The sequence below is a fragment of the Seriola dumerili genome, unplaced genomic scaffold (genome assembly GCF_002260705.1).
Source record: "Seriola dumerili isolate Sdu_G_001 unplaced genomic scaffold, Sdu_1.0 BDQW01000149.1, whole genome shotgun sequence".
In the NCBI taxonomy this organism is placed as follows: Eukaryota; Metazoa; Chordata; class Actinopteri; order Carangiformes; family Carangidae; genus Seriola; species Seriola dumerili.
The window spans coordinates 3,775,021-3,801,527 of NW_019174404.1; the positions used below are offsets into that span (position 1 = coordinate 3,775,021).

The 26,507-nt window shown below is 40.6% G+C and overlaps 1 protein-coding gene across 2 annotated transcripts; it reads right to left on the reverse strand.

The window, feature by feature from the left end:
* Positions 1 to 15: 15 nt before the first annotated feature.
* On the reverse strand, positions 16 to 25,895 carry nin (ninein). 2 transcript variants are annotated; one of them, XM_022750837.1, is made up of 28 exons: positions 25,807 to 25,895; positions 21,841 to 22,053; positions 20,719 to 20,812; positions 19,415 to 19,587; positions 17,098 to 17,143; positions 16,841 to 17,016; positions 16,353 to 16,499; positions 15,949 to 16,116; positions 15,566 to 15,702; positions 15,198 to 15,338; positions 14,532 to 14,706; positions 14,199 to 14,309; positions 13,940 to 14,029; positions 13,594 to 13,729; positions 13,351 to 13,472; positions 12,009 to 13,132; positions 8,345 to 8,443; positions 8,180 to 8,249; positions 7,915 to 8,082; positions 7,710 to 7,826; positions 7,364 to 7,477; positions 7,030 to 7,176; positions 6,449 to 6,628; positions 6,215 to 6,349; positions 6,004 to 6,105; positions 5,643 to 5,735; positions 2,080 to 2,193; positions 16 to 1,085 (listed from the first exon to the last, which is right to left on the reverse strand). In XM_022750837.1, exons 2-28 carry the CDS (start codon positions 22,030 to 22,032, stop codon positions 870 to 872), a joined length of 4,587 nt encoding a protein of 1,528 aa, XP_022606558.1. In that variant the 5' UTR covers positions 22,033 to 22,053; positions 25,807 to 25,895; the 3' UTR covers positions 16 to 869. The 2 variants fall into 2 exon arrangements, with proteins under 2 accessions (XP_022606558.1, XP_022606559.1); XM_022750838.1 differs by lacking the exons at positions 16 to 1,085; positions 2,080 to 2,193 and adding an exon at positions 2,570 to 3,629.
* Between the last annotated feature and the right edge of the window lie 612 nt (positions 25,896 to 26,507).

The following is a 26,507-nucleotide window of genomic DNA, read 5'->3' on the forward strand; positions in this document are numbered from 1 at the left end:
CAAACCAAACAATTTATTTTATTTATACTGAAAACACAAAACATTACCCTGTTTTCAACTTTAGTGCTTACTCTGCAGCAGTTCCAAAGACAAGGTCCTTCATTTGAATCAAAAACATTCATCATGGCACAGTCTTCAAGTAGAGCTTTACATATTGCAACAGATCATAGCATTGTATTCAAATATAAATAGCTTGTCATTGCCTCTTGCCAGACATTTAAAGTCAAAGTAACGTGTAGTGTTACATGAGAGCAAATACCCTGAAAAGATTATTTGGATTATTTGACGTTTCTGTTTACATGATCTTATCACTGACAGACAGGTTTCGGTTTCTTCTTTACATAAGGGCTAGAGAGGAAAAAGACAGATCAATAAAAGTAATCTCTTTGACCATATAGACAAAAGAACACTTATATAAAAAGGAGTGCACTTCAGTATTGCTTTTCTCTTTTGAGAAAGAAGTATAGTGTCATGGTAAAATATTTACTCATTTACTTGTAACAGCTACTGCTTTGAAAAATAGTTTATAATTATAAATAACTGTAAAATATCATGTTTTCTTTACAGTCTAACCTTGACCTTTAGTTCTTCATTAGGTCCAACACAATTTAAGGTAATTATTGCTCAGAATAAAACAAACATATACTGCATATTTAACACAGTAAAATTTAGCTTAAAACATGTCAGTGGACATGCAACAAAAAAAACCTTTTTCTTGTCCATTTGGCTGGAAGTGTTGCAGGAGTGTTCAATAAAAAATATATTTTAAAAAGGCAGAAAAAAGACTTAGTAAATAAACACTGCAGTTTATGGTTGACTTTGGAGTGCGGTTAATGTCCTGAGTACCTCTGGGTGTTTAAGGTGATGCATTATGAACAATTATAGTGGTAAGATAGTGAGGAAAGGGCCGATGGGTTTAGATCTCGCACTATCTTGTTAAGGCTGGAGATCTTCTCTTCCAGCAGGTAGTTCTTCTTCTCTGCGATTTTGTGCCGCTGGTCTGTTACCTCCAGAGCTTCCAGCAGCTGGGCTCTCTCAACATACAGGTCTTTGATCACCACGTCTGCTCTGCCATTCTTGCGAATCTGGAAAAGTCAGAGAAAGTCGATTATAAAAGGCTTTGATAATTCCATTACTAATCCAATTTCATGTTGCCTACTGGAGTCCAAATAAAAACATTGCCTGGTCAGTATTATCAGCTAGTGTTAGCTTGTTGCGATATATCAGTTGTCGGCCGATATGTATCAAAGAGATTGTGGCACACAGAGAAAATAGAGAAAGACGGTGCATCTGCGCTAATTTAAAAACTGTCACCATTGAGTCATTTTTTGCCCAACTGTAAAACATCCTGCTTAGTAACTATAATGCCTTCGTCACAATTCTTTAATAACTACATTGAAGTTATTTTTTAATCAAACTGATTGTCAAGTGTTTTTGTTGCATATATGGGAGCGCAATTATCCTGTCATGACCTCCCTCCAAGAAAAGGCAACCTTCACATATTTTTCAAATGGAGGGAAACATCCTGGATTTTCTTCCAAAGGACCCAAACTGATTATTTGCTAATTCACTTTATCCTACAACATGTTGGTAGTTTGAATTTGAGTTAGAATTTTGTTGCCATTTTCCTTTTTTAAAGAGGTCCTTTGTTTTCTCGTGAAATAATTTGACAGTTTCTGTAGGTTTGATTATTTTTTTGATTAGCTAACATGTTTGATGAGGATGATTTTATCAATTAATGATGTGGTAATTGTCTCAGGAGATTTGAGATTTGGTTTCTCTTTTTGATTGGCTGCTACAACCTGTTGCTTTAGTTTAAAGATGTTGTTTCCCATCGTGAATTTGATGCCCGACATGTTGCATTGTCTTGGAGAAAACAACTCGATTGTTTTTTTTCCACTTTTAAAAATGTGGTTCAAATTTTCTGTAGCCATTTGTGCAAAACACTACAAAGTTCGATAATTGTAGTACTTTTGAAAATCATTCAAAATTGTGTTTTTGTTTTGTATTTTTTTTTTTTTTTTTTACAAGAGAGATCATTGAATTTCTGTCTGATGGATATGAGCTTTTTGAACTGACCTGCTCGTTCAGCTGAGCAACTTTCTCTCTGAGCAGCAGCTTGATGTTATGCAGCGACAGTTCAATTTCCTTCATACGCTCCTCCATATTCTGCATCTTCCTCTTCCTTTCATCCTGGTGACAAAACAATGAGTGATATCATCAAACTGCTGCATCAAATGCAAGAAAATTAGAATGAATTTCAAATATCTTGCCTTTGAGCTGGTGTAGTCAGAAACAACATACAGACCAAATTCTTGTGAGCTAGGTGCTTTATTTTCTCTTGATTTCTGCATTAAATGAGATCTAGTACATTTCTAAGGAGAGGACAACACACTGAAAAAATAAATAAAATATAAATAGGTATAAAATTATGCCATGTATTCCAGATACCTCTACAAAAAAATAATTTAATGCATAAATAAAATAAACCCCGACATGATTCTACTGAAAATAAATAAAATAAAACAAATAAAATAAAATACATTTGAGTCTATACATGGTGCAAAAAAAAGAAAAAAAGACTCACTATATGACTCAAAAACCAAAACACAGATATGACAATAATAGATATGACACATTACACTAACGACCCACTACTGGGAAAAAACAATGATTTGGCTCACGTGGAATTTCTAATAATAAATACCAGATAAACATTCAAAGTTAATAGTTGTGTGATGTGTTTGAAACATAACCCAGAAAGTTGTGATTCACTTTGGTTGTGCAGCAGCAACACAGACAGCAACACACAGACCCGGGACACAAACATAACGTGGACAGGTAGCTTGAAGAAACATTCAGCTAGGTGTAGTGTCAAATACGAAATACAGACATAAACAAGAAGAGACAAACAGTGAAAACTTGGTACCTTCATTAAGAAATCTCTATAAACGCTGAGTGGACACAGACAGTGACAGTAACAGGTTGAAAATGCTTGATTGTTAGAAAAGGCTCAGAAGGCTGTCAGGCACTAACCTCGCCTCAACGTCAACACTCCTTGATGATCATAAGGCAAACTGTCAAACAAGATTCAGCCTCTGAGGAAATATATATACCCTGTCTCAGACAATAGTAAATGGTACAAGTGCACAACAGAACATTCCCAGAAAATACACCCTGTAATCAAGAATCAAAAAGTCCAAAAATTAATGTTTGTCAAGATGCCACATTGTAATCAGTAGATATGGATGTTACATTTTGTACGGCATGTCTTATGAACTTTAAATTTTCAATGGTAATGTCATTTTTAATCCCATGGGGAAAACACCAGGAGTCTTTTCTGTGTTTTCCTGCCACCTAGCAGCAGGGAAATACAATTACACATTCATGCCCTTTGAAATCGGGCACCACATTTGTTCAACCTCCTATAAGGATGCAGAAAGGACGGCATTATGTGCTAGAGTCAGATCTTTGCTCCAAAACAAAGCAGAAGAAGAGCAGAATATGAAGAGAGCAGTCTTGGAGGTAAAAGAGCAGAAAGTGGAGAGCAGGGAAAGGCGCTGGTGTTACAATCCACCGATCCGCCGGTAGCTGTCTGCGTGAGCCGCCCGCTGCTCCGCCATCGGGCCCTGGAGAGAAAAGGCAGGTAGACTTCACCAGAGCTCTACCCTCTCCTCTAATCCTAAAAACCTACACAGGGCGGAGGGGTTCACAGGCCTGTACACAGGCTTCAGGGGTCGCTACATGTGCGTTCATCACTAAATAAATAAAGACGACTTATGAGAAGTAGAAGAATTATCAAATAATCATGTAAATAAATACAGAAAAAAATACACAAGCGTGAAATTGTGAAATAATCCAAGAATGATTTTTGACAATTTAAAGGACAGTTTAATATTTTGTCTGTATTTATTCATATTTCATTCATTTCTTCAGTCTCCTAAAGTTACTTCATTGAAAACTGATGTTCACTGATTTAGTGGTGAACTGAGAGGTGACACATCATTACACAGGAAAACCACCTAACGTACACTCATTATTTTTTTATTGCGAGATCCCATTTTATACAACAGTTGTGTATACTATAAATCTATACCAAGATTTATGCCAGTTTAAAAAAAGTTTATCAACTCTTATGAAGCTAGAGCAAAAAACAAAAATAACTATAGTAGATAAAAAAGCTCATACTTAATATGGATTACAGATTTTACTGTATATAATTAATTCACTGAATTACAGTATACGATTCATGTGTTAACATGCAACATCATCTAACGTGAGTTGATGCAAAAATGTAGATTTTGTTTTATTGGGGTTATGTTTCTTTATATCTGTATATTATGTTCAAGTTTGCATGTATGTGAGGCTGTGTATGACTATTTGATTTTATTTTATTTCCATTGTAGAATATCTCCAGGGAAACTATGTCCAGAAGGGAAATATGTCATCATGTTTGGTTTGCTGTTGATTAACATGTCTGAATAATCCCATGAAGTCATGTGAATCACCAGACACAAATATAAATAAATAAAACTGAGCTGAGCTGATATAAATCTTAACTAGATAAATGTATAGTCTACACAATCATTGTATTAAATGGGAACCTCCTTTCCTTCCACTTCATTCATGGTAACCTAGTGAAATGACACAACAAGAGGTCAGATGCTATTAAAACACACCAACAGCAGGATGACTCCATCTACAGATAAACCTGGACAAGCTACATCTACCTGCTGGGAAGTGAGAGAGAGGTTTGTGCAGCATGAGGTGACAAATGTAAAACAGTCACCAGAACCACACCCAGATGATCACACCACTGACATGACTTCAGTCCCGAGATGGAAAATAGTGAGTTCAGGAACACAACGGAGACACACACAGGTACTGCAGACGAAATACCAAACCCAAAAAGCAAACACTACACACACACACACACGACTAGCAGATGAAGACAGAGAGGAGCGGAGGTGGATCTGTGACAATCACCAAAACAAGCAGCACAGCAAAACCCAGCAAAATAAAAAAATAAAAACAAATGAGGATCATCACAACTAAATGACACTCAGCTCAGGCGTTTGGAAAATTACACACTTTTAAAGTAATGCATTATTACTTTGAATTTTTGCTTTTATTGTGAAAATGTTGGTGATGTATTGCTTTTCTTTGCATTTACAGCCACAAAGCAAATACAAAGATATAAAATATATATTTATAATAATATATATAAATGATAATATATGATTTATATACATAATGATATATAAAATAAATTATTTCAGCACCTGACTTGATTGAGTGATTTATTTGTGTGGACACACTTTCTACACCAAAGTGAAAGAAATAATATGGGTGTATTTATATTTTAATTCCCATTTTATCGCCACATGTCCAACATGAGTTGTAGTTCATAGTTTCCTTCTTATAGGCATTAATGATGAATTTATGATTATCATGATGATGATGTGACAAAATAATGACAGTGAGAGAAAAATGGCAGGAGATGAATATAATACCAAACCATGCAGTGAAGCAGTGGCACTAAATCTAGCTCTTAGCCATTTTGTCTGATATACAGTAGGTCAAATATACTCATGTATATTTGCCCAGGTCTGCTATCAGGGAAGGTTCAGGTTGTACTGTACCTGCATGTTGTCTGGATCTTCACCTCGATGCTGTCCTCTGGGCATCCGGTGAGGTGACGGAGGCAGAAGTCCAACCAACTGAGCCTGAAAGGACTGGATGAAGTAATAAACCGTGAGGAAAGAATTACAGCCAAGAGAGAAATATGTACATTATTAGGGAACTTTATTTACCAATAATCTAATCATGTATTCCCCTTGGGAGTCTAGGTCAGTTTCTCCAGGCAAAAAAAGCAAGTTGAGGGCAAGTACTAAAGCTGCAGTCACAAATAGTGAATATAAGCAGAGTGCTAGAAGGGAATACTCAATGTAAATAACACAAGATCAAGACGAGAAGAGGAGAAATGTTGGTATGATGATGTACCTCTAGCAGTTGTGTAGACAGTCGAGCCATTTGGGCCTTGAGCGCCTCATTTTCTTGCTGAAGGTTCTCCAGCTGTGTGTGTCCTTGTCCTGCTTCACAGTCCTGAAACATAAGAGGACACCACATAATCACCATGTTTAAAAAATAAAATAAAATAAAAAATCAGCAATACAACCAAGGGTAAGTGGTTAGATTCACAAAATGTTTTTACCTTGGTCAGTTCCTTTTGTGCCTCGAGCTCCTGCTTCAGAGAGGTGTTCTCCTGCTCCAAGGCCTTCACCAGGGACGACTGATCCTGTTGTTTGTGCTGCTTCAGGGACACGATGGTGGCATCGAGCTGACGGACCTGCAGCAGAAAATAGAGGGCTTACAGTTCAGTGCCAGGGAGAGAAGCCTGTAGGTTTTTTTTAAAGTTAATTTCAGTTTGCTGCAGGCCTCAGCTCACCTTCTCTCTGGACTGCACGAGATCTCCTTCGATGTTGTGCATTTCTGCCTGAAGCCTCTCGTTTTCCTGCCTCAGCAGCTGCTGCTCTTGTTCGATCAGCCGAGACATCTCATCTCTGTACAGCTTCTTACTCTGATTCTGCACACCACTCGAGTGCAAGGCCATCTCTAAAACATGGTTCTGTGATGAACAAAGGCAGAGGTCAAGGCTAACGAAAATGTATGCACAGGTCTACTTAATTTTGCTGTACATCTTCAAACTTTACTCACAGACAAAATGATAATAGTGTTGACTATATGACGATGATCAATATACATTAAATACAGTTTCTTTGTCAATGTCATTACAAGAATTCAGTATTTCTGCTATTACTTGCAGATATATTCAGTCACAGTGCACATAAAAATGAGTTCCATGCAGTGAGGTGAACAGATTTTAGATTTGGGGAAAATGGAGCTTTAGATATGGATTAGAAATCTGAAACAGTAAGGTAGGAGGTATTGGAATCTGTATTGGGAGAGAAAAAGTTGGATTCCTAATTTTATTAGTCTGTTAAGTGACAAAGATCAGAAACATCTTACTTTATCGTTGGCATTCTGCAGCTGTTTGTTCAGCACTGAAACTTCCTGTTTGAGGGAATCCCTCTCCTTCTGCAAAACACGAACGTCCGTCTTAAGACGAGCACTTTGATGGTTCACAGCCTGAAGAGTTTCATCCACTGTCTTGACCTACAGTGGAAAAAAAAGAATACATTTTGTCCTGATAAACTCAGTAACTCAGGTAATAAAAATGGTAAATGTGAACATTTGTAAAGTTTGATTTACTTTCAAACCAAAAACCACAAGACACCACTAGTTTTCTCCAGCAGTGGCTGAACTGAAAAGATATAACTCTGTGGTTACGATGGGCTCTCACCTTCTCCTGAGCTTTGGTTAGCTGGTTGCGGAGGCCCTGAGACTCCACATCCACACTCTTCCTCTCCTCTACCAGATGGCTGAGCTGATTCTCCATCGAGTCCAACTTGAACGCCTTAAAACAAGAAGAAGAAAACGAGCTGAAGCTAGACCACGCCAAAACGTCTCGGTCCATCACAGGTGCTTCAAGGCAAGAAAGCATGATTTCTGTACCTTCGTCATTGCAGGTGAAATTATTCTTAGTTTATTTTAGGAATCATGTGCTGTTAAAACTTTATTTGTGTCTGTGCTGTGCTTTGATGGAGGTGATGTGAGATCCATTTATGTGTCCATGGCCTCATTCTCACCTTCTCTCTGAGGCCAGGCAGCTGCTGTGACAGCTGGATATTCCTCTCCTCCAGCTGTGCAGTGTCCTCCAGAGCTTTGGTCAGCTCTGCCTCCAGAGCAGACACACAGGCTGCCAGCTAACACAAAACAGCCACCGATTAACTACCCGCTACAACACCACACAACGCCATGACGAACATCAGTCTGTCATAAAACATTGTTTACCTTGTTTTTCTCTTCAGCGGGGAACGCCTCCCTCCTCTCGTTTTCCTTCATCAGCTCTATCAGCTGCTGGCGTAGATTCTCCATATCAGCAATATTTTGGGCATTTTTCTCTGACAGCATCCCATTCTCATCCTCGAGCTGCTGACTCTGCTGACGCAGCTCTGAAATCTGCAGAGAAGGAAATAAACCAAAACCTCATGACATGCTTCTGAATAAAGAGCAAACTGCTCCAAAAACTTAATTCATCAAGTTACGTGTGAAATACCTGTTTCCGGAAATTTTCAGCTGCCTTCTGAGCCGTGCTCTTCTCTTTTTTCAAGTGCTCCAACGTTTGTCTAAAATTTAATTATGGAAAAAAAATGTCATTTTACCCGACAAAAGAGAAATGCACTGACATGAGTAATTGAAAATAATATTAGTTTTTTCTTACATCAACTCATCCTGGGCCTCTTTCAAGTCCTCTTCCTTCAAAGCAGCAATCTTTTGCCTGAGGACGAGGTTTTCTTCAGCAAGACGACTGGCCTCAGACCTACACAGAAAAAACTCCGTCAGTCAAAGTCAGAAACACAGATTCTTACAAGCTACATTAAAACTGTAATCCACAGACACATGTTTAGAATACATCAAAAAAAGAAATGCTTTGCTACATACTGATCAAAAGCAACTTATTCTACAATTTACACACATTAAACTTGCATTTTTTTGCCGTTCTACTGGTGATCTACAGGGATCAAAGCAGCACAAGTCGAGATCTGTCACACAGGGTTTAGGAGCATTAGGACGGTAATCACAGGTAGGACCAACAGCACTACGTTGTGCCTGGGAACAAAAGGAGGAGCGCTCCTAAAAATCAAAGCACCAAAGGGCTGGGACAACGAGACGCCACAGGAGATATGGGAGGACGGGATCCTGGTTTTTCTCCACGTTACCTATGGGCCTGTGTTGTTTCATTTAATGTCTGCGACCTGTCCTGGAGCTCTGTGACGGCTCGGCGAAGCTGGGTGTTCTGCCTCTCAAACTCTTCACAGCAGTCCTCCAGATCACTCACCGCCTGAACTTTAAGCTGGAGCTGACTGGTTAGATCCAGATAGTCCTCCTCTGTGGTGCTCTCCGATTGTCCAAGGATCTCATCCTGCCTCTCCAGTTCACCGAACAAGTCCGACAGCTTGGCGTTTTCTTCCCTCATCCGGCTGATCTCATCCACAAGTGAAATCTGGTGATCTTGGAAATCACTGAAAATATTCATCCTGCTTTCGAGGCTCCAAACCCTCTTTTCAAGTTGACTGTTCTGGTCCTTCAGTTTGGCATTTTCACACATGCAATCTTCATATCGAATCTGAAGATCTGTCATTTTTAAGGCCTTTATCTCTAGCTCTCTGACGTGCTCCATTAACAGCACCATTCTTACTTTGAGGCTGTAGTTCTCCTCTAACACCTGGTGGCCAGTTTTGATCTTTTCACTGTTATGAGTCAGAAGATTCTCAAGTATTTCAGTCTTCTGTTGAAGCAGAGAAATCTTCTCATGCAGGAGGATGTTCTCCTCTGTGGCGGTGTTATACAAAGCCTGTAGTTTAAGGAGAGAGCTACCCTGCTCCTCACAATCACCAGCTTTATCCAGATGTTCCAGACAACCATGTGCGCAGTTAGCACGTTCGTCCTTTATCTCAGCAGTTAAAAGTTCACAGTTTGAAACGAGTTCAGCCTCCTGTTTATGGCGGTGACAGTTATTTGGGAAACAATTAACCTCAGCATCCTCCAGAGCCAGCTCACAAGGGTCCCCTGTCTCCTCCAGCACTGACGGATCAACCACAGTCTCATGACATGGCTCATCTTCATGGGAAGGGCCTCCAGAGTCCACAGTGGGCACATTTTGAGGTTTGAACTCATCCTCACATGATTCGAGAGCTACTTCATTCTCACCATCTGTTGCATCCTCATCAGCATCCACACCTCCGAACACCTCCAGCGATGAGACCGCTTCACACAGCATCTCTGGGGAAACAGATTCGTTTTTGTTTTCAACATCCTTCGAGTTTGACTCTTCATCACAAAGCCCAGTTTCTGTGGAAAAACAGCTGAAATGATGGTCGTCTTCTTCGGCTTCTTCAGGGCTTGAATCTCCAGTTTGGAAATCAGAAATAGCACCAAATTGATTTTCACATCCCTCAGCAACACCACTGCCATCCTCAGGCCATGTGTTATTATTCTCAGTCTCAACAGTTTGATCGTCTTGTTCTTTGTCGTCATCATCATCATCATCATCATCATCACTGGTACCAGGGCTTTCGTCCCCTGCATCAGGAGTATCCGTTGGAGTCTCTACATCAACATCTTGTTCAACCATCAATGGTGACAAACAAACCAGTTCCTGATAAGAGGAATTGGTAAGAACAACACAATCATCGATACGGATTTCAGGTACCAAACTTGTTTCCTGTTCTTCACCGGTCAAAGAAATACCTTCTCTGGTGTTTTGCTTCTCCAACGTTAATGTGTTTAAGTCATTTGATTCCTCAGTTTCTTCTTTCTCAACATTTTCTGTTGAGGCCAAAACCTGACTGAGTTCCCTCTCTAGCTCTTCGATTCTTCTTATGAGCAGATCTCTCTCTGCTACAAGCTGTTCTCTGTCGTTCTCAAGATGATCTTTTAACTTCTCCTCGAGACTAGATATATGTTCCTGTAGCTCCCTCCTCTCAAGTTCAAAGTCCAATGCTGCCTGTTTAAGCAGCATCTCCAGCTCCTCGATCTTCATCTTTAAATCGTCTCGCTCTGTTAACAGTTCAATCCTCTCCATTATCTGCCTCTCAGAAATGACCAGCATCTCGTTGTAGTTTGCCTCAAGTTCTGACTGGCTGTTCAGATGTTCTGCCCTCTCCTGCTTAAAGTCCTCCACTGTTTGATTTAACAGCAGCTCAGCCTGAAGCGCTTTGTTCTCAGACAGAGCGAGAAGCTCGTCTTTGGTTTCCAGGCTTTCCTGAAGACGGTTATGGAGGTCATTCAGCTGCTTACTGAGCTCTATCTCTTTAGTCTGAGCTGCACTAATGAAATCATCAAGTTCCTTCTGCAGTTGCTTGTTCTTTATCCTCAGTTCGTCTAGTTCTTCCTTGTGAATACTTTCAAGCTCTTGTCGTTCTTTTGTCCACTGTTGATTCAGGTTCTCTCTTTCCTGCTCCATGGCCTCCTCCATCATTCTTCTTTGCTCCTCAGCAGCATCAAGAGCCATCTGTATCTGCGCCTCCCAGTGGAGCTTCTGCTCGACATGGCTTTCAGAAAGCGCCTTCAGCTCACTTTGGTAGTGCTGCTCGAGTTTCAAAACATCGGCCTGAAAACGCACTGCAACAGATTCTTGATCACCTGAGAAACGATCTTCCACTTCTTTGATTCTTTGGCTGAAGCTGAGCTCGATTTCCCTCCTGTACATGGTTATTCAATGATTGTTACAGCAACAGTTTTCAACTCTTATTAGTACAATGAATTTTAAATAATGCTGTACAAAAAGAGCATTTTCATTCTGATCTTATTTAAAAAAGGAATAGTTCAACATTTTAGAAAATCCGCTTCTTGCTGAGAGTTAGGTGAGAAGATCGATACCACTCTCATGTCTGTACAGAAAATATGAAGCTACAGCCAGGGGCTCTTATTCTAGCTTAGCATAAACACTGGAAACAGGAGGGAAACAGTTAGCCTGGCGCTATCCAAAGCCACCTTATATCTTACTCATCTAGTCCTTAAAGCTCCCTGTACAACCACAACTTGTCATTTTTTTTCATCAGTCGGGATTTATAGATAAAACGTGTTTATTAGTGAACTTCAGGTGCAGGTCATGGGCTTGCATTTGGACATAGCCAGCCGCTTCTCCCGTTTCAAGTCTTTATGCTAAACTATGCTAAGCTAAGATGAGTGCCTGCTGGTTGTAGCTTCATATTTCTCAAACAGCTGTGAGCGCATCAATCTTTTCATTTAACTCTCAAAAAGAAAACGAATAACGACATTTCCCAAAATGTCGAAGTATTCCTGTAAATAATGCACTTTTAAAGAAGTTACTACGACATTAATAAAATGGAGAAAAACCTCTGAAATGTCACGTGTCTCACCTCTCCTGAGCGATGTCATCTCTGAGTTTGTCCAACAAGCTGCTGAGTGCGTCCCTCTCCTCGGTGTGCTTTGCCGTCAGCTCCTTCACGGCCTCTCGGTGACTCTCCTCTAGACGAGCCCTCTCCTCTGCCATTAAATTTTCTAGTCTCTTCTCCACCTCCTCTTTCTCAGTCTCAAGCTTCTCCCTCTCTTCATTCATCCTGTCCTGGAGCATCCCTTCATAATCCTCCTCCAGCTGCAGTCTCTCCCTCTCCCACTCCCCCTTTAGCTTTTTCTCCCTCTGCTCAAACTGCTCTTGTAACTGCGATCTTTCTTGAAGTATTCTTTCAAGTAGAGCGTCCTCGTGACGCGCCTGAAGCTCAGCTCGTTCACTCTCCCACTGCTCTCTGAGCTTGCTCTCCTTCTCTTCCTGTTCCTTGACAAGTTTCAACATCTCTTCCTCCAGCAACACCTGCAGAGACTCATTATTCTGCTCATCCAGCTGAGCCCTCTCTTTCTGCCACTGCTCTGTAAGTCCCTGCACGATCTCATCCCGCTCCTCCTCGAACCTCAGCTTTGCCTCCTCTAGTTGAGCCTTCAGTTCGGCCTCATGGCTTTGCTGCAACAGTTCCTTCTCCCTTTCACAATCCTCTAACAACCTCTTCTCCATCTCAGCCTTTTCTTCCTCCAGTTTAGTTCTCTCCTCTTCCAGTCTGGCTTCAGAAAGTCCTTCATGCTCCTCCTCTAGTTTGTTCATCTCAGCTGCATGTTGCTTTTTCAGTTCCTCCATCTCAGTGTGAAGGGTTTCATCCGTCTCAGCCTGTTGGCCTTCGAGGGTCTTCAGCTGCTCCTCCAGGTCTGCGGTGTAAGTGTGGGCCTCCAGCAGCTGTTGTCTGAGGTTTCCCACTTCCTCCTCTTGCAGGTTTTCGAGCTCTTCCCTCTCCTCGGCCTGCTTCTGCTCCAGGGAGGTGCGCTCCAGCTCCGCCTGCTCTAGCTGGCTCTGGAGCTCCTGTGCCTGGCTCTGAACGCTGACCATCTCCTCCCTCAAAGCCTGGACCTCCTGCTGATACTGGAGAGCTAAGGCAGCCTTCTGGCCATCATGGGTCGCCCTCTGCTTTTCTACCATCTTATCAAATTCATTGATCTGTAGCAATAGAAAAGTAAGTAAGTAAGTAAATATGAAGATTTTGGCAAGACAACTTTGAGACACAGGAATTAATTGGTCATTTCATTCATCTGAAACAGGCAAATAAGTCAAGAATTGTGATTTATTTATATTGCGGTCTCTCCTCAGCTCATTATTAATAATAGAAATCACAGAGTTTTGTTAAATGTGAAATACATGGTATCTAATAAACTTACCTTGCTTTCCAGTTGGTTTCGCAGCTCCTCCATTTCCTGAAGATGTTGCTCCTTCAGCTGCTCCAGCATCATCTCCGCCTCCAGGCTCATGCTGAATGGCTGAACCTCCTCTGAACCGATGCCTGTGAAAAGTCAAATTACAACTTGTTTCGATGCGAAATGTCTGTGTGTCATGAAGAGATGTAGTTAGTGCTCTGTAATGAGCTCTCCAGTATATGTGGTGGAAGTATTCGTGCAGCCTACCTGGATCAGACTCCATGCCGGGGCTTTTACTGTCCAGCTCCTCAGAGAGAGGTTTGTGGCAGGGCTGAAGAACTCGACCAAGACTGTGGAACTCCTGCAACTCTGACTGCAGCTCATCAATACGATCCTGCAGCTCCTAGAAATAACAACAAAAGAATACTGCGTTAAACATGTTTTATTCATTCAATAAATAAAAATAATTAATCCTATCACTACGTACAGTGCAGGGTTATCTTTGTTTCACCTATAGTTTGATTTTTCAGTGCATCTTAGAACCTAATATGACTGTCACCACATCTAATGCGTTCCTGTCTGCACAGATAGGCAAACAAAAAGAAACCATTACCCTGCACTGAGCTTCATAGCCACTGCGCAGTTGTTTGATACGTTCCTCTTGGAGGAAGAAGTCTGCACTGCCGGGGTCCAAGTCTCCGAACTACAGGAAATGAGAACAAACATAGACAAAGATCAACAAAGATACAGAAAAAAAAAAAAAAAAAGCTGAGCAGGAGACGACAGAAACTTACATAGTCTTGTATAGGTTCAGCATGTTCTAACACAAATAACAGCTTTAGGAAATATATAGTCACAGAATGTTTTGGTACCTTTTCTTTCATTATGCTGTCCATACTTGTCTGGAGTTTTGTAATTTGACTTTGTGCCTCCACTAGTTTTTCTGTGCTGTCCAGCAGCTCTACTTCAAGACGTCTGTTTTCCTGAAAGACACAGATAACGACACAGGTTTTGTTTACACAAGTCAATCAGTATATCCGTTTGGATGAGCAGATGACAATTCATGTACAGAGACAAAAGTGAAGCCATGTCAATATTTTCAAATTAAACCATTTGGTCACTGAATACTTTGCTTAAATATATATTTATGAACATGCAAAGACATTACAATCATCACAAACTAAATGATAAAATCCTTCTGGTACCTTCACAGATATGGAGAGGTGGTCCCTGAGAAAAGATTCATCCTCTCTGATCTTCTCGATCTCTGCCTCCAGCTCCTCTCGCTGCAGGCCCGCCTGCTGCCGGATCTGGTCCATCTCCTTCATCAGCTCTGATCGGACCGCTGCTAGCTTCTCTTTGTGGTCCTGCTCAAGCTTCCTGTACACATTCATCCACAGAGAATGAGAGATGTTTATATACTGAAAAGTACAACAGACTGAGAACACAGTTAAGACAACATGATTCTGATTCTACATTTACGAAATATTTTATTTTAGCCAGAATTTAGCAGGAAACTACATTTAGCTAACCCACAAACTGATAAATGATTTGCTTCTGAAGGCGAATAACATAATTCTAAATATAAAATGAACTCTACATATTTTCAAGTGTAATGTGAAAGTTAACAAAACTAATTCGGATCAACCACAGACTCTATGAACGGACTAGATGAATAAAGTTGACAGTTATAATCCCTTAGCATTTTAATCCTTAAAATCCACCTCAGTAATGAGGCCCAGATAAACGAAGGGACAGACTGAGACAAAAACAGGCACAATTAAATATCAAAAAACAGATCCAAACATTCTGCATATTCAGTGGCTTCTTGTTGAAATAACATGGTGCACAAACATGAGAATAACAGTTACCTGATCTTGAGGGTATTCATGTGCTCAATGGCAGAGTGATGCTCGTCCACCTCAGTGGCGAGCTGAGTTTTCAACTTCTCCGCTTTTTCCAGGTCAGATCGGATTTTCTCTTTCTCCCTGAGTTCCCTGTCTACACGCTCTCTGACAGGGGAAAACAACAGGCATAACAATAATAAATGTACAAAGAGTAACATGACATGACAACAAACAAACTAATAAATGATCCTGGAAGTTTAATTTATCTTGTTCTATTTCAGTCTAATCAGCAGATCTATAACGATTACACATATAGTTAATCAAACATAAACACGACACAAACAAGAATTAAAATCTTACTGAGCTGCATTATAGCGGTGACTCATACTCACAGGAGATATCTGATCTCAGCTCTGAAGCTCGCCAGTGCCGCTTGGTGAATCCCATTCTTAGTAACGAGCAGCTCATTTTCAAGTGCCATGGTGAGATCACTAAGACTCAGTTTGCCATCTAGGTTGAAATTCAAAGCCTGCAAAAAAAACAATTACACATTTGTCTTACTAGAAAATATTTCAGGAAATTCTTTACTATTTGCATTGTGAATAGTAAAGAAAATGGAAAACTGCCTTTTGAAATTTTGTAAATAATTTCCTCTTTCATGTCATCAGCTGTCTGTTAAAGATGTACAAATGAGTTAAACTTACTAATTCAAAATGCTAATGATAGTTAAGAGTAATGGCCAGTTGTAATTAGAAGAATAAGTATATTGTTGTACCTGCAGGATCTCAGTGCTGTTTTCAATGCCTTCATCTATCCAGGCATCCAGGAGGTATTCAACCGGAGTGAAACCGGTCCCATCATCGAGGGTGGAGAAGAGACGCATGCCAATGCTGCTGGTCAGAGCAGAGGGGGTGGCAATCCTACGGCCTCCCTCATCAAAGGGCTGCACAGAGGGGGGGGGGGGGGGGAGAAGAGTTAATCTCCAAAACTCTACTCAATGCAACCTGAGATCTTGATTTCAATTACTCCATTACAGAGGCACTAGAAAGAAAAAATGGTTTTAAATCAACGTACATTTAGCTAATGAAGCTAAAACAAATAAGCAATAAACTTAATTAACAACAACAAGGGATTGACGCTCACATGTTGTTACCAGGTAGAGCTAAGCAAACAGCGTACCTGAGTGGAGTGATGTCGTTTCAGCTGTCTGTAGGGTGTGGAGGCGGATGGTGTGGGGGGTTTGTTGTGGTTTACAACCCTGGATACAAACTCCTGAACGTTCATCCCTTCATCACCGGTTAGACTCAGGAGCATGTCCCAGTTTATCTGAAAAATAACAGCATGTTTTTCTTCAAGTCACGTTTTCCTAGAGAGACCTGGTATTTACTTTACGCTGTATATACAGTGTGTGTGTGTTTTACACTTTTTTGGACTCAAATTGTCTAATGAACTGTAAAATCAGAAAAGAAAAAGAAAAAAACGAGGCATAGTAATTTCAACATCAAATCATAATCACATTAATTTAGAGCCATAAAAATTTTGTTGCAAAGAAGTATTTGTGTGCCAGAGTGAATCGAAATGCAGCTCGATGTTGTAGAAACTCTGATAATGGGATTTTAAAAAGCTGCCCTGAAAGAAATAGTTTCTCCATTCAGTCTTCAACTAACCTCCAGTCCCAGATGTTCACAGAGAGCGAGTAGTTCAGTGTGACTAGCACATCTGTCCCACGATATAGCCAGCTCCTCACAGGCTTCACGCAACCTCTCCTCTAAACGGGCCGATAGAGGAACGATGGATCCTCGAGGTGTGCTCGGCTCATCGGGGTTCCAGAGATGCATCTGGCCTACGCGCAAGATAAGAGGCTGTGATCATTTTCTGACAGACATCCACAGTATGAAGGACATTTTCTAAAAGGAAGACGTACCTTCTGCCTCATACTCCTCTGTGCTTAACTCGAGAGCATTCCAGCGCTGTTAGAGACAAAAAGGAATGGAAATTAATATCACAAAGAGTCTATGAACAATCACTTCAGTTCAACAATCAGTTTTAAACAGTCAAAATATAGAAACTCATTTGTGACAAAAAATTACCACATTAACATATATACTCGCAGGAGTAATTTTCTCCTGTGACAATCAGCTGTTTATGAGTTCAAACATGTTTTTAAATTAGGCAAGGCTGAGTCTGGGTGCGGGGGGGGGGGGCTGGAGTGTCTCACAAAAAAACACAAGAGAGCTTTTGTGACGGCACGGGCCCTCAGGGAGGGTCAGTGGGAAATCAGGAATGGTGGTAATAATGGTGGGAACAATAGAAAATGTGCCACGGACAGACACACTTTTCTTTATTTTCCTTTCCTTTCAGACACACTTCATGCCAATGGGCAGCATGAAAAATACTGAGCAATAAATAAAAATGATTAAAAAGAAGCAAACAATAATATATGATTATTATTATAAGCTTTTTTTTTTAATGGCCATACACCAACATGATTGTCATGTCTTTTAAAAATGAAAATCTCAACATCTATAATTCCATGACAGCTGAAAAACTGGTGCTGATGAAGATCATGCGATATGATCAAAAGGCCAGATATTAAATGGGCTTTAAAATAAGACTGTTTATTGCTATTCATTTTTTTAAGTATTTATAGAGGGCTGAACATAGAACAATATAAAAACTGAAGTTTTTGTGCTTTTCAGAAATAGGAAAGAAGGAGGGGTTTTGCTGGGTATGACCCACTGTTCTCCAACCCAGTCCCAGCGTGGCCATCTATTGTTTGGGAAGCAAACAGTGAGGGAATGAAGAACAGATGGGATTCTGCAAGTGGCGTTTTGATACATGGTGTATAGGCATCCAGGAGGGTGGGGGTAGCGGGGTTCATTGTTCCTCTGTCACAGCCAAACTCCCTCCTCCTCCCCAAGCACCAGGCCTGCAGTCTCTGTGGCAGAGCACCCCTGACCCAGCCCCATCTGCTGGTCCCAAGGCCGGACATTGTAGCATTGTTGCAACCTAGATTAGTCAATACCAAGACACGCTTCAGTTCAATGCCTCGAATAGTATTTGTCTTGGCGCCGGGAGGCATCTGGGGTGGAGCCACATACAACACGTAGAATATTAAAACATTCATCCACATTCAAGCCAAACTGGCCGTCATTATATCGCTTTGGTGACCAGTTGGAGACTTTTCTTTGTTGTCGTTTATTCTGCTGCAGCACATCCACACTTCCCAGTTCAACCTGGCATTAGTATGAAAAATGATCCTGTTGTCCCAAGGCCACAGCAGTCAGTAAGTCTTATCCTGCATCTAACTATCTATCATTTATTAAACAACAATCCAAAACACAAACATATTCAATTTAAATATAAAACTGATAAAATCAGCAAATCTCCTCATTTGAGAAGCTGCTGAATGTCTGCACTTATTCTTGATAAATTACACAGACTGCTGATCATCCTTACATATGTCAAATGTACTCTATGTCAGCAGTGAGAGCAGGATTATCCAAGAAAAGGATCTAGAAGATCAACCAGAGGAACCATGCAGAGTGTTCAGCTGCGCATGGTCATGGCTGAATTAACGCCAGATAAACTCTGCCACAGCAAAACCTGTTGGACTGAAGTCACAGCCATCCTGTGTAGACTTAAGGAGGCATCTAATGTCAATTTTAAATAAAGAAGGAGGACACTTGAAAGCAGCCGCTGGAGGTACTGACAACCATGAACACTACAATGTGTGTCTGTCTCTCTTTTTATCTGCTGAAAACTCTGATATGTTTAGACATGATGTAAGCATCACTGTGTCCGACTTGTCCAGCACATCACAGCCAGCACATACACTCAGGGCAAAGTTCAACCTGACACCGACCACTTATCAACACACACAGAAACGCAACATGAAACCTAAAACTGACGACGCTGCACAAACATTGCGGTTACATCTTGATTACCCAAGGCTTATTAAGCAGTAATTATGCTCACAATGTTATTTACAGACAGTGCTGCATTGTTATGCAATGAACAGAGCTTTGTGAATCCTGTGTTGGAGCGTCTATATTACTTTTCAGGATCTGCCTTGCATGCCGCTAAGCTGATTAGCTAAGAATAACGCCCCGCCGTCGGTCTGCGGCTGCAGAGAAACACAGCACATGCAAGGACAGGAGGCGATAAGAACGGCATGCCAGCGTCTGGAGGTTCAGAACAGTGCTGGAAAAACTCAGAGGACATCAGTCTTATGCTTTTACCTCACGCTTCCTGGGAACAGCCGAGTCATAGTTGTCTTCCAGATCCTCTCCCTCTGCTGGGTTTGCATTGGGAACTTCGGATAAGTCAGAAATAGGCTCTATTAACTCCGGCGTGGAGCGGCGGCCGTAACGTTTACTGCCCTTCACAAACTTTGGTTGGATCTCTGGACTCTCTGAGGGGATACAGTGACAAGGAATAGGAAAATAATATGAATGTCACATCTACTTGCAAAGAAATTAAAAAGTATACATGTGGGCAACTGACAACATGGTTAAACAATGTTTCTGCAGTTAAATTTAAGACATTTACAACCTTATTAATCAGTCATACCAGCCAAAAAATGAAAGCAGTGGGGAATATATGGCTTTATATACTTCTTTTAGGAGTTCTTCAACAGTTTTTACAACAATTATTATAATAATAATACAATATAATAATTATATAATTAATTAAGTAGCGGAAGTAGCAGAAAATTGGCGACTGGATTAACCAATGAAAAATGATTAATTTAAGTTAATTTAAGTTTTTGCTAAAATTGAAACTTGCCCATTATGATTTTATTTATTTATTTTTTTTAAATACCTTCTGAGGCAAATGCGCCTTTCAAAACTTTCAAAACCTGCAGATACCGTGTTAGAAAGAGGAAAAAATGTATAATGACTCATACTCTTTCAGCCTTCAGCAGCTACTTCTCCAAAAGCAGCTACTTCTCTAAAAGCGGTAACCAAAGAATCTTTTATACCCACGTTCCAATTAGTTTTAATAGAACAGAAACTACAGGTCAACAGTGGTTTCAAGGGGAACTTGGGTTTAGATATGAAGTATCAGAGAATGATTAGTGTGTTAATGTACTTATTTACCATAAACCCTCTCAGTCTGATCATTTCACACAAAATGATGGATCACGATATTCAACAACTTAAAGCACAAATGTATCTTCTAAGAAATAGATTAGTATATAAGCCCTCACTGTGTTAGCTACACCAATAAAGTATCAAGCCAAGCCAGTGGTCTAACTGTAACTGACCGTGCACACAGTTCAACTGTTAGCTAATTGGCTTTGGGTCCTATGCTTTTGGCTCTGTGCCTCTGTATGTAGATTTACAGCTGAATCAGCATGGGGGCTGTTCCACTTATTCAGCTTACAGAGTCACCTTCTCCGATTGCATGACTTGGTAAATGGATAAGGTTTCCTTGAAGTTCAATATTAAACTGATAATGACATAAAACACGGATTATGTTAATGATGCAGCTTCATGCTCCGTTTCAGGCTGACACTGCAGGCATTTTAAAAACACTTTACCTGGTTTATGCAAGGTGTCCTGTTCCGCTTGAGGCGACTCAATGGTTGATGACAAAACCAGAATCAGTGCATTCTTGAATTGGTCAAAGTCAACCTGCAACAAAAATTACAACAGAGATTATGCACTGAAGTATTTTCTCAAATAAACATGAGACTTCTTTGTATAAAAATGCAAGCAATGCTTAATATGTGAAGCAAAGTAAAAACAAAGCAAAAGTTCATGAAATTCCTAAGACTGGGTGTAATTCCCTGTGTGCTGGATGGAGGCTGGGTGTCCCTGGGTGTCTGGGTGGAGGAGGGTTTGTCAGAGCTGGAGCAGGGAGGTCACACTTCAAGAATCAACAGCTGCTAACCCTGAGTATTGTGCTTCGGAGGCTGGCGGCTGGCAGCTTTAGGTGGGGGTTTTTCCTTTTTGACTTTATTGTTGGATGCCATGGGTAGGCAATCAGTTCACTGGCCCCTCTGCTAACATTTACCCCGCCCACATACACCCGCACTTGCAAGACAATAGCCATCCGTCTGTGCACACGCTTATAGACAAACAAAACTTGATGCAAAAGTGCAGAGGTGAGCAGTTTATGTGATTTATCTCATCTTTCTACTTTAAGATAGAAAAAAAAATGTACTGGAGATCTGCTAAATGTACACTGCATTTTATACAAACTCTATAGTTTGAAGTCCAATTATACACATCTGATCAGTGTCCTCCCCATTTCATACATTTCCACATGGAGCACCCTCAAACTGATGCATCTGTGAATGGTGATTAGTTTGCTTGGTTGTCCTGGCGACAGACACCTGGGATGAGGGCTGACAGGGGCACATTTTCTCCTCAACAAGACGGCTAACAAAGCGCCAAAAAGCCTCGAGACACAAAGACCCGAAAGCTGGAGTGGCTCACAGGCATCTGCCAAAATCAAAGGACACAGAGGACTCTGTGCACAGGAAAGCCAAAAGGCCACGGCTCACATGTACATCAGAAAAATAACAAGAATTCACTCGCAAATACATCTTTTCTGAGAGAATTGCTCCAAATGTTGCACACCACAGAAAAACAAAGACATGCAGTGACTGCTTCTTCCATCGTTTCAACTTCTTTCAGGGGAAGAAGAGTAAACTCACCCTGGCAGTGAGGCGGTCCTGGTTCTGCAGCAGGATACTGAGAAGAGCTGGAGTGGCATCATCCAGGTGCAGCGACTGGCAGAGGTCAGAGAGTTCCTCTGGGCACAAAGAGCCGCAGCCACTGGTGTCGAAACTGTTAAAAACTTCTTTTAGGCGCTCCTCGTAGTGGTCCTGCTCTTGGGCGTCATCCATCCCACAGGACAGCACCCTGCCCTGAAAAACAAGGTATGAAAATCCTTGTTTTTTCATGTTTTACATTACATTTTCACTCATGTGTCCAAACACAGTGATATAGCAGAGCATTAGTAGCATTCAACATCATTGTTACAATGCAAACCAAAACAGAGATAAGAAGTCAAAATCTCTTCACTCTACATTTACAGCATTGTTCATCAAATCACTATTAAAAAATACTCACAAACAGGGTGGAAACATCTATCTCAACAGGATGCGTTCCTAACAGCACCTTCATCTGAGAGTGTCGCTGAGCGACTGAGCGACCAACACGCTGCCCCAGCGTCATTTGTGGGGGAGGTTTTGGCTAATCCAATTACAGTGATTAGACAATCAGATAAATTGATAGGCATGGCCAAGTCTGACACTGACCATGACTCTCTCAACACTGAGCAACACTCCAGCAGGAATACATGACAGGAAGATATAACCTTTTAACACATTTCACATTTTTTTTTATAAATACTATTAATGAACAATATGGTAAAATCTAAAAAGACATTTGATTTTTTGAAGGCTGACAAAATACAAATCATTATTTTGTAAGTTGATAATGATAAACATTATATAAAAAGCAACATGTTTGAAGTTTTTAGACTTAAATGGTATGCAAACTAGTTATAAAGACTGAGACAAAGACAACAAAGTGGCAGTGAACCAAGTGGAATAAGCAGCCTGGGACTAATTGAGATGGTTACACCAGAGCCTTGTGCCAACAATTATTGGCTGGTGGCATCAATTACAGACACATGGAGAAAGTTTGTGTTCTTTCTATTGTGATGCATCATTTCAGTAAGTGGAGAAACAAAAAGAGAGAGCAAGGTCTTTTTGTTGCCCCAAAGAGAAGTCTGGAGCTGAGCACAACAATCAAATGCATAGTAAACCAATAATAAAAACACAAACAATGAATTTTTGGTAATTATCTTGGAGGTAAATCTCTTATTTTAAGAGAGTTGAACGCGAGAGGTCATCATGGGTCAAAAAAAGAAAACTCCCTTTAGCAATGACATAACTAATAGACGCAACAGCCCAGGTCAGCCACCTGAAAGCTTAAGGAAGTCAGTTAACATGACTGGAAATAGCAGCAGAGAGCTGAGCAGAGTACAGCATTCATCTACTTCTATTTTTAACCACAAATACTTTTAATAAGTTTATATCTGACCGTTGCACCACCTCTTCTACGAACACAGTTCTGCACATTACCTAAGCGCTGGGTCTGTTGGCACCAGTCCCATGTTCATATAGTGTCAATTTTTTACTTTCATGATTTCAACTAATATTACTAAAAACTAATATTACTATTTACTGCACTTTTAATTGCAGTTCTTGAATACTTTTGTGTTTTTGTATTTTAAACTATTTTCATGCTAACTCAATTTGTTCCAACATAAACATTACATTCATGCTGAATCTAAGACCTTGTAGAATTACGTTTCAAATTAAGAGCACACAACTATATTTAATGAGTTGAAATTCGCAGAATGAGCCCATATATCTATACAATGAGCACCCGCCTGACCCCCTGCTTTTCCAGCTGCTCTCAGGGACATCATGAAGCGCTTGGCCAGGTGTCCCCCACACCCCAGACTCGGGGTACCCATTCACCCCAGACAATAGGCTGTCCACAAAAACCAAATCAGTATTCTGCATCTGCACATTTGAGCGGCTTATGAAATGCAAGAAGAGCACGGCTCAGCAGTATGGCAGCTTCTCTAAAGCTATCATGTTTTGCAAGTATGCAAAGAAAATGTGCAACAATATCAAGAAATTATCAGAACAAATGCAGGAAAATTGCAATACAGAACAGATCCATCCTGACCACATTTCAGGTTTTCACTAAATCAGATTCTCTCCACACACTTTGCTCATTGTTGTCACAATAAGTCAGTTTGCTTTCTGCAAGCAGCCTCTGAGCCAATTATCCTGATAGTCCTCCTGCTCAGCCCAGTCACTGTGGCTCATGGTGGCCATGGGTTGACAGCTGCTGAGGCCAAAGAATCGGGTCCATCCCGGTCACAAGAAGGAGGTTAATCCTCACACCATCCCAGCATTCACTGGTACTGATGTGACTGGTAATTATCGCAAGCAGATGTCAATCAGAAGAGTAAAGATTTCAAAACTTTTCTTCTTAAACATCAGCCTGGTGAAACACTGATTCCTCCCAGATTGGAGAAGATTGTGGAACAAAGAGGCTTCCTCCATTTACAGGACTGTATAGGACCGGGAGTTACTTTTATATTGTTTGTCACAAACTGTCTTTGAATAGAGTCATATTTGGAAGAAGTAATGTCACTGAACTATTGCAGTATGCAAAATTCTCCTTTTATAAATAAAGAAAACATTATTTCCTTTTGTGGGTGTTATATCTATTTTGTTTCAAATTCAAATTTTCCTTTGGTCCATTTTTGGTACAAACTGTTCTTGTTGGTTATCAGTATCAAGTAATCAAAGGGGATTTTTTATCATATTGCATTTCTATTATCTTTCACATTACTTGTCCAGGAGGAACTACATTAAAACTACACAAAGTAACTGATGAGATCTGAAGTTATCTACGAGTAGATCCATCACTTATTTATAGCACGCCATTATTTGACTGTACTGCTATTAAGTTTACTTGGCATCAACTAGAGCGGTAATGATTAGCTGATTTATGGATATGTTGATCGAGAGAAAATTACTGGGCAATTATTTTGATAACATGTAATAATGGTGTGAGGAGAAAATGTTAAATACTTACTGGTTCTAGCTTCTAAAAAATGTGGTGGTTTACTGCTTTTCTGTCATACATGAAAGTAAACTGAAAAGTTTGGGATTATGGACTGTTGGTCAGACAAAGTAAGACATTTGAAGATTTCATAAAGATGTCTGTGTGGCCATTTTCATGATTTACTGTAATTTTACAGACAAAACTATTCATAACAACAACAAAAAAAGTTGGAAAAATGAATCAATAATGAAAATAATCCCAACAACAACCTGCATATCACTGCTGCCACAGTCACATGGATATCAAAACTAATTTACATTTGAACAGTGTGAAAGCTGTGATTCCATTAGGTGAAGCTGAAAGAAAACATTGCATGATATTGGCTGAGGAAGGATTTTGATCAAAGATGGGCATCACAAGAGTCTAAATGACTCATTTTCAAATCAATAAATCCTGCTTAGATCATTTGCACACAACTGCACAGTCATGTCCACCACAGTGTTTTCTCCAGGATGTGAAAACTAATGTATCCGGTGCTTCTTACAGCCATATTTCAGTTTCTTAAAAACTTCAACTGTGAAGTCTACTGTTAATCCCGTGTACAGGAAAAGCAGAGTCAAAACGGCAAGAAAACGTGAAATTAACATCTCATTTCACTAGTTACTTAATGTTTACACTGTCAACGGTCGCCTTAGAAATACCGCTTGCTACACTAACTTATTAACTGCACCTGAGTCAAGCTCACGAAGTCAGTTATAAGCATGATAATAGCCTTAACCAGCTGTGAAGTAGTTTATGTAGCTTAACGAGTCAAAGAGGATAATCATAGGAAAGTGATGGGCTATGCTAACCGGGCTAATTTATCAGCAGGCGTGTTGGGAGTGAACGGTTGGGTCGGGATTTACCGTTGGCTGACTTCATCCTTAGAAATTTACGTTAAAGAAAACGGCGGAGAAGACAGAGGAGGAAGCACCGGACAAAAGACACGTTTGATTTAAAATTTGTCAGTTAAAATCACTCACCAGAGTCTCCGAACTTGAGGCGACAGTTGGCTCCTTTTTCCAACTGAAATTTGGTGATTGACCGCGGGTGTAAAACTAACTTTTACAACATTTCTCCCCGTTGTCGCGTCGTGGTTCCCCGCCGCAGGTAAATTACTCTCTCCACAAATATAACGGGCAGTTACCGGTAGTTTGACTTATCGAGGCTCGTTAGAGACGTTTTATGTCCTCACAGCGGAGAGTGTGTTGTCTCTACAGGTTCTGGCAGCTGCTTTGTGTCCTCGGCTGGATCATCCTCCTCCTCCGGCTCCTAGCGGATTTTGAAAAGCGGCTGATAGAGGAAGGGGCGGTGACCGAGAGCCTGCGACGGCCTGACTGGCCACAGCCTGGCCCCCTGTGGACCAAACCAACAGTGGAATTAATAAAATACTCCCCTGCTTTAAAAGATGCCGAACGCTTCCTGTTATTATTGGTAGGCTATTGTTTGGCTGGTAAATATTCATCTTAAGGCATAGATAGGGAACTTTTTCTGGCACTGAACTTATAGCCGTTGGTTGAACTAGAAGGATTCACCCATCCTTGGACTCAGTTACCCCTTGTGTTTCTCATCTTGCACAAGCAAAATATGTAGAGTAGTGTGTGAGAGCACAGTGTGTACACTTAAAAATAATGGTAGGTAAATAGTGGTCCTGGAAAGTTTTCACTTTCATACTTTGCATCTA

Bases quoted from the DNA above. Each gene is read 5' to 3' on its own strand.
- nin (XM_022750837.1), bottom strand. From the start codon at position 22,032: ATGGATGACGCCCAAGAGCAGGACCACTACGAGGAGCGCCTAAAAGAA. The intron at 8,250-8,344 runs GTAAGAAAAAAC...ATTAAATTTTAG, and splicing joins GAGGCCCAGGATGAGTTGAT to ACAAACGTTGGAGCACTTGA. The intron at 7,177-7,363 runs GTGAGAGCCCAT...TTTCCACTGTAG, and splicing joins TAACCAAAGCTCAGGAGAAG to GTCAAGACAGTGGATGAAAC.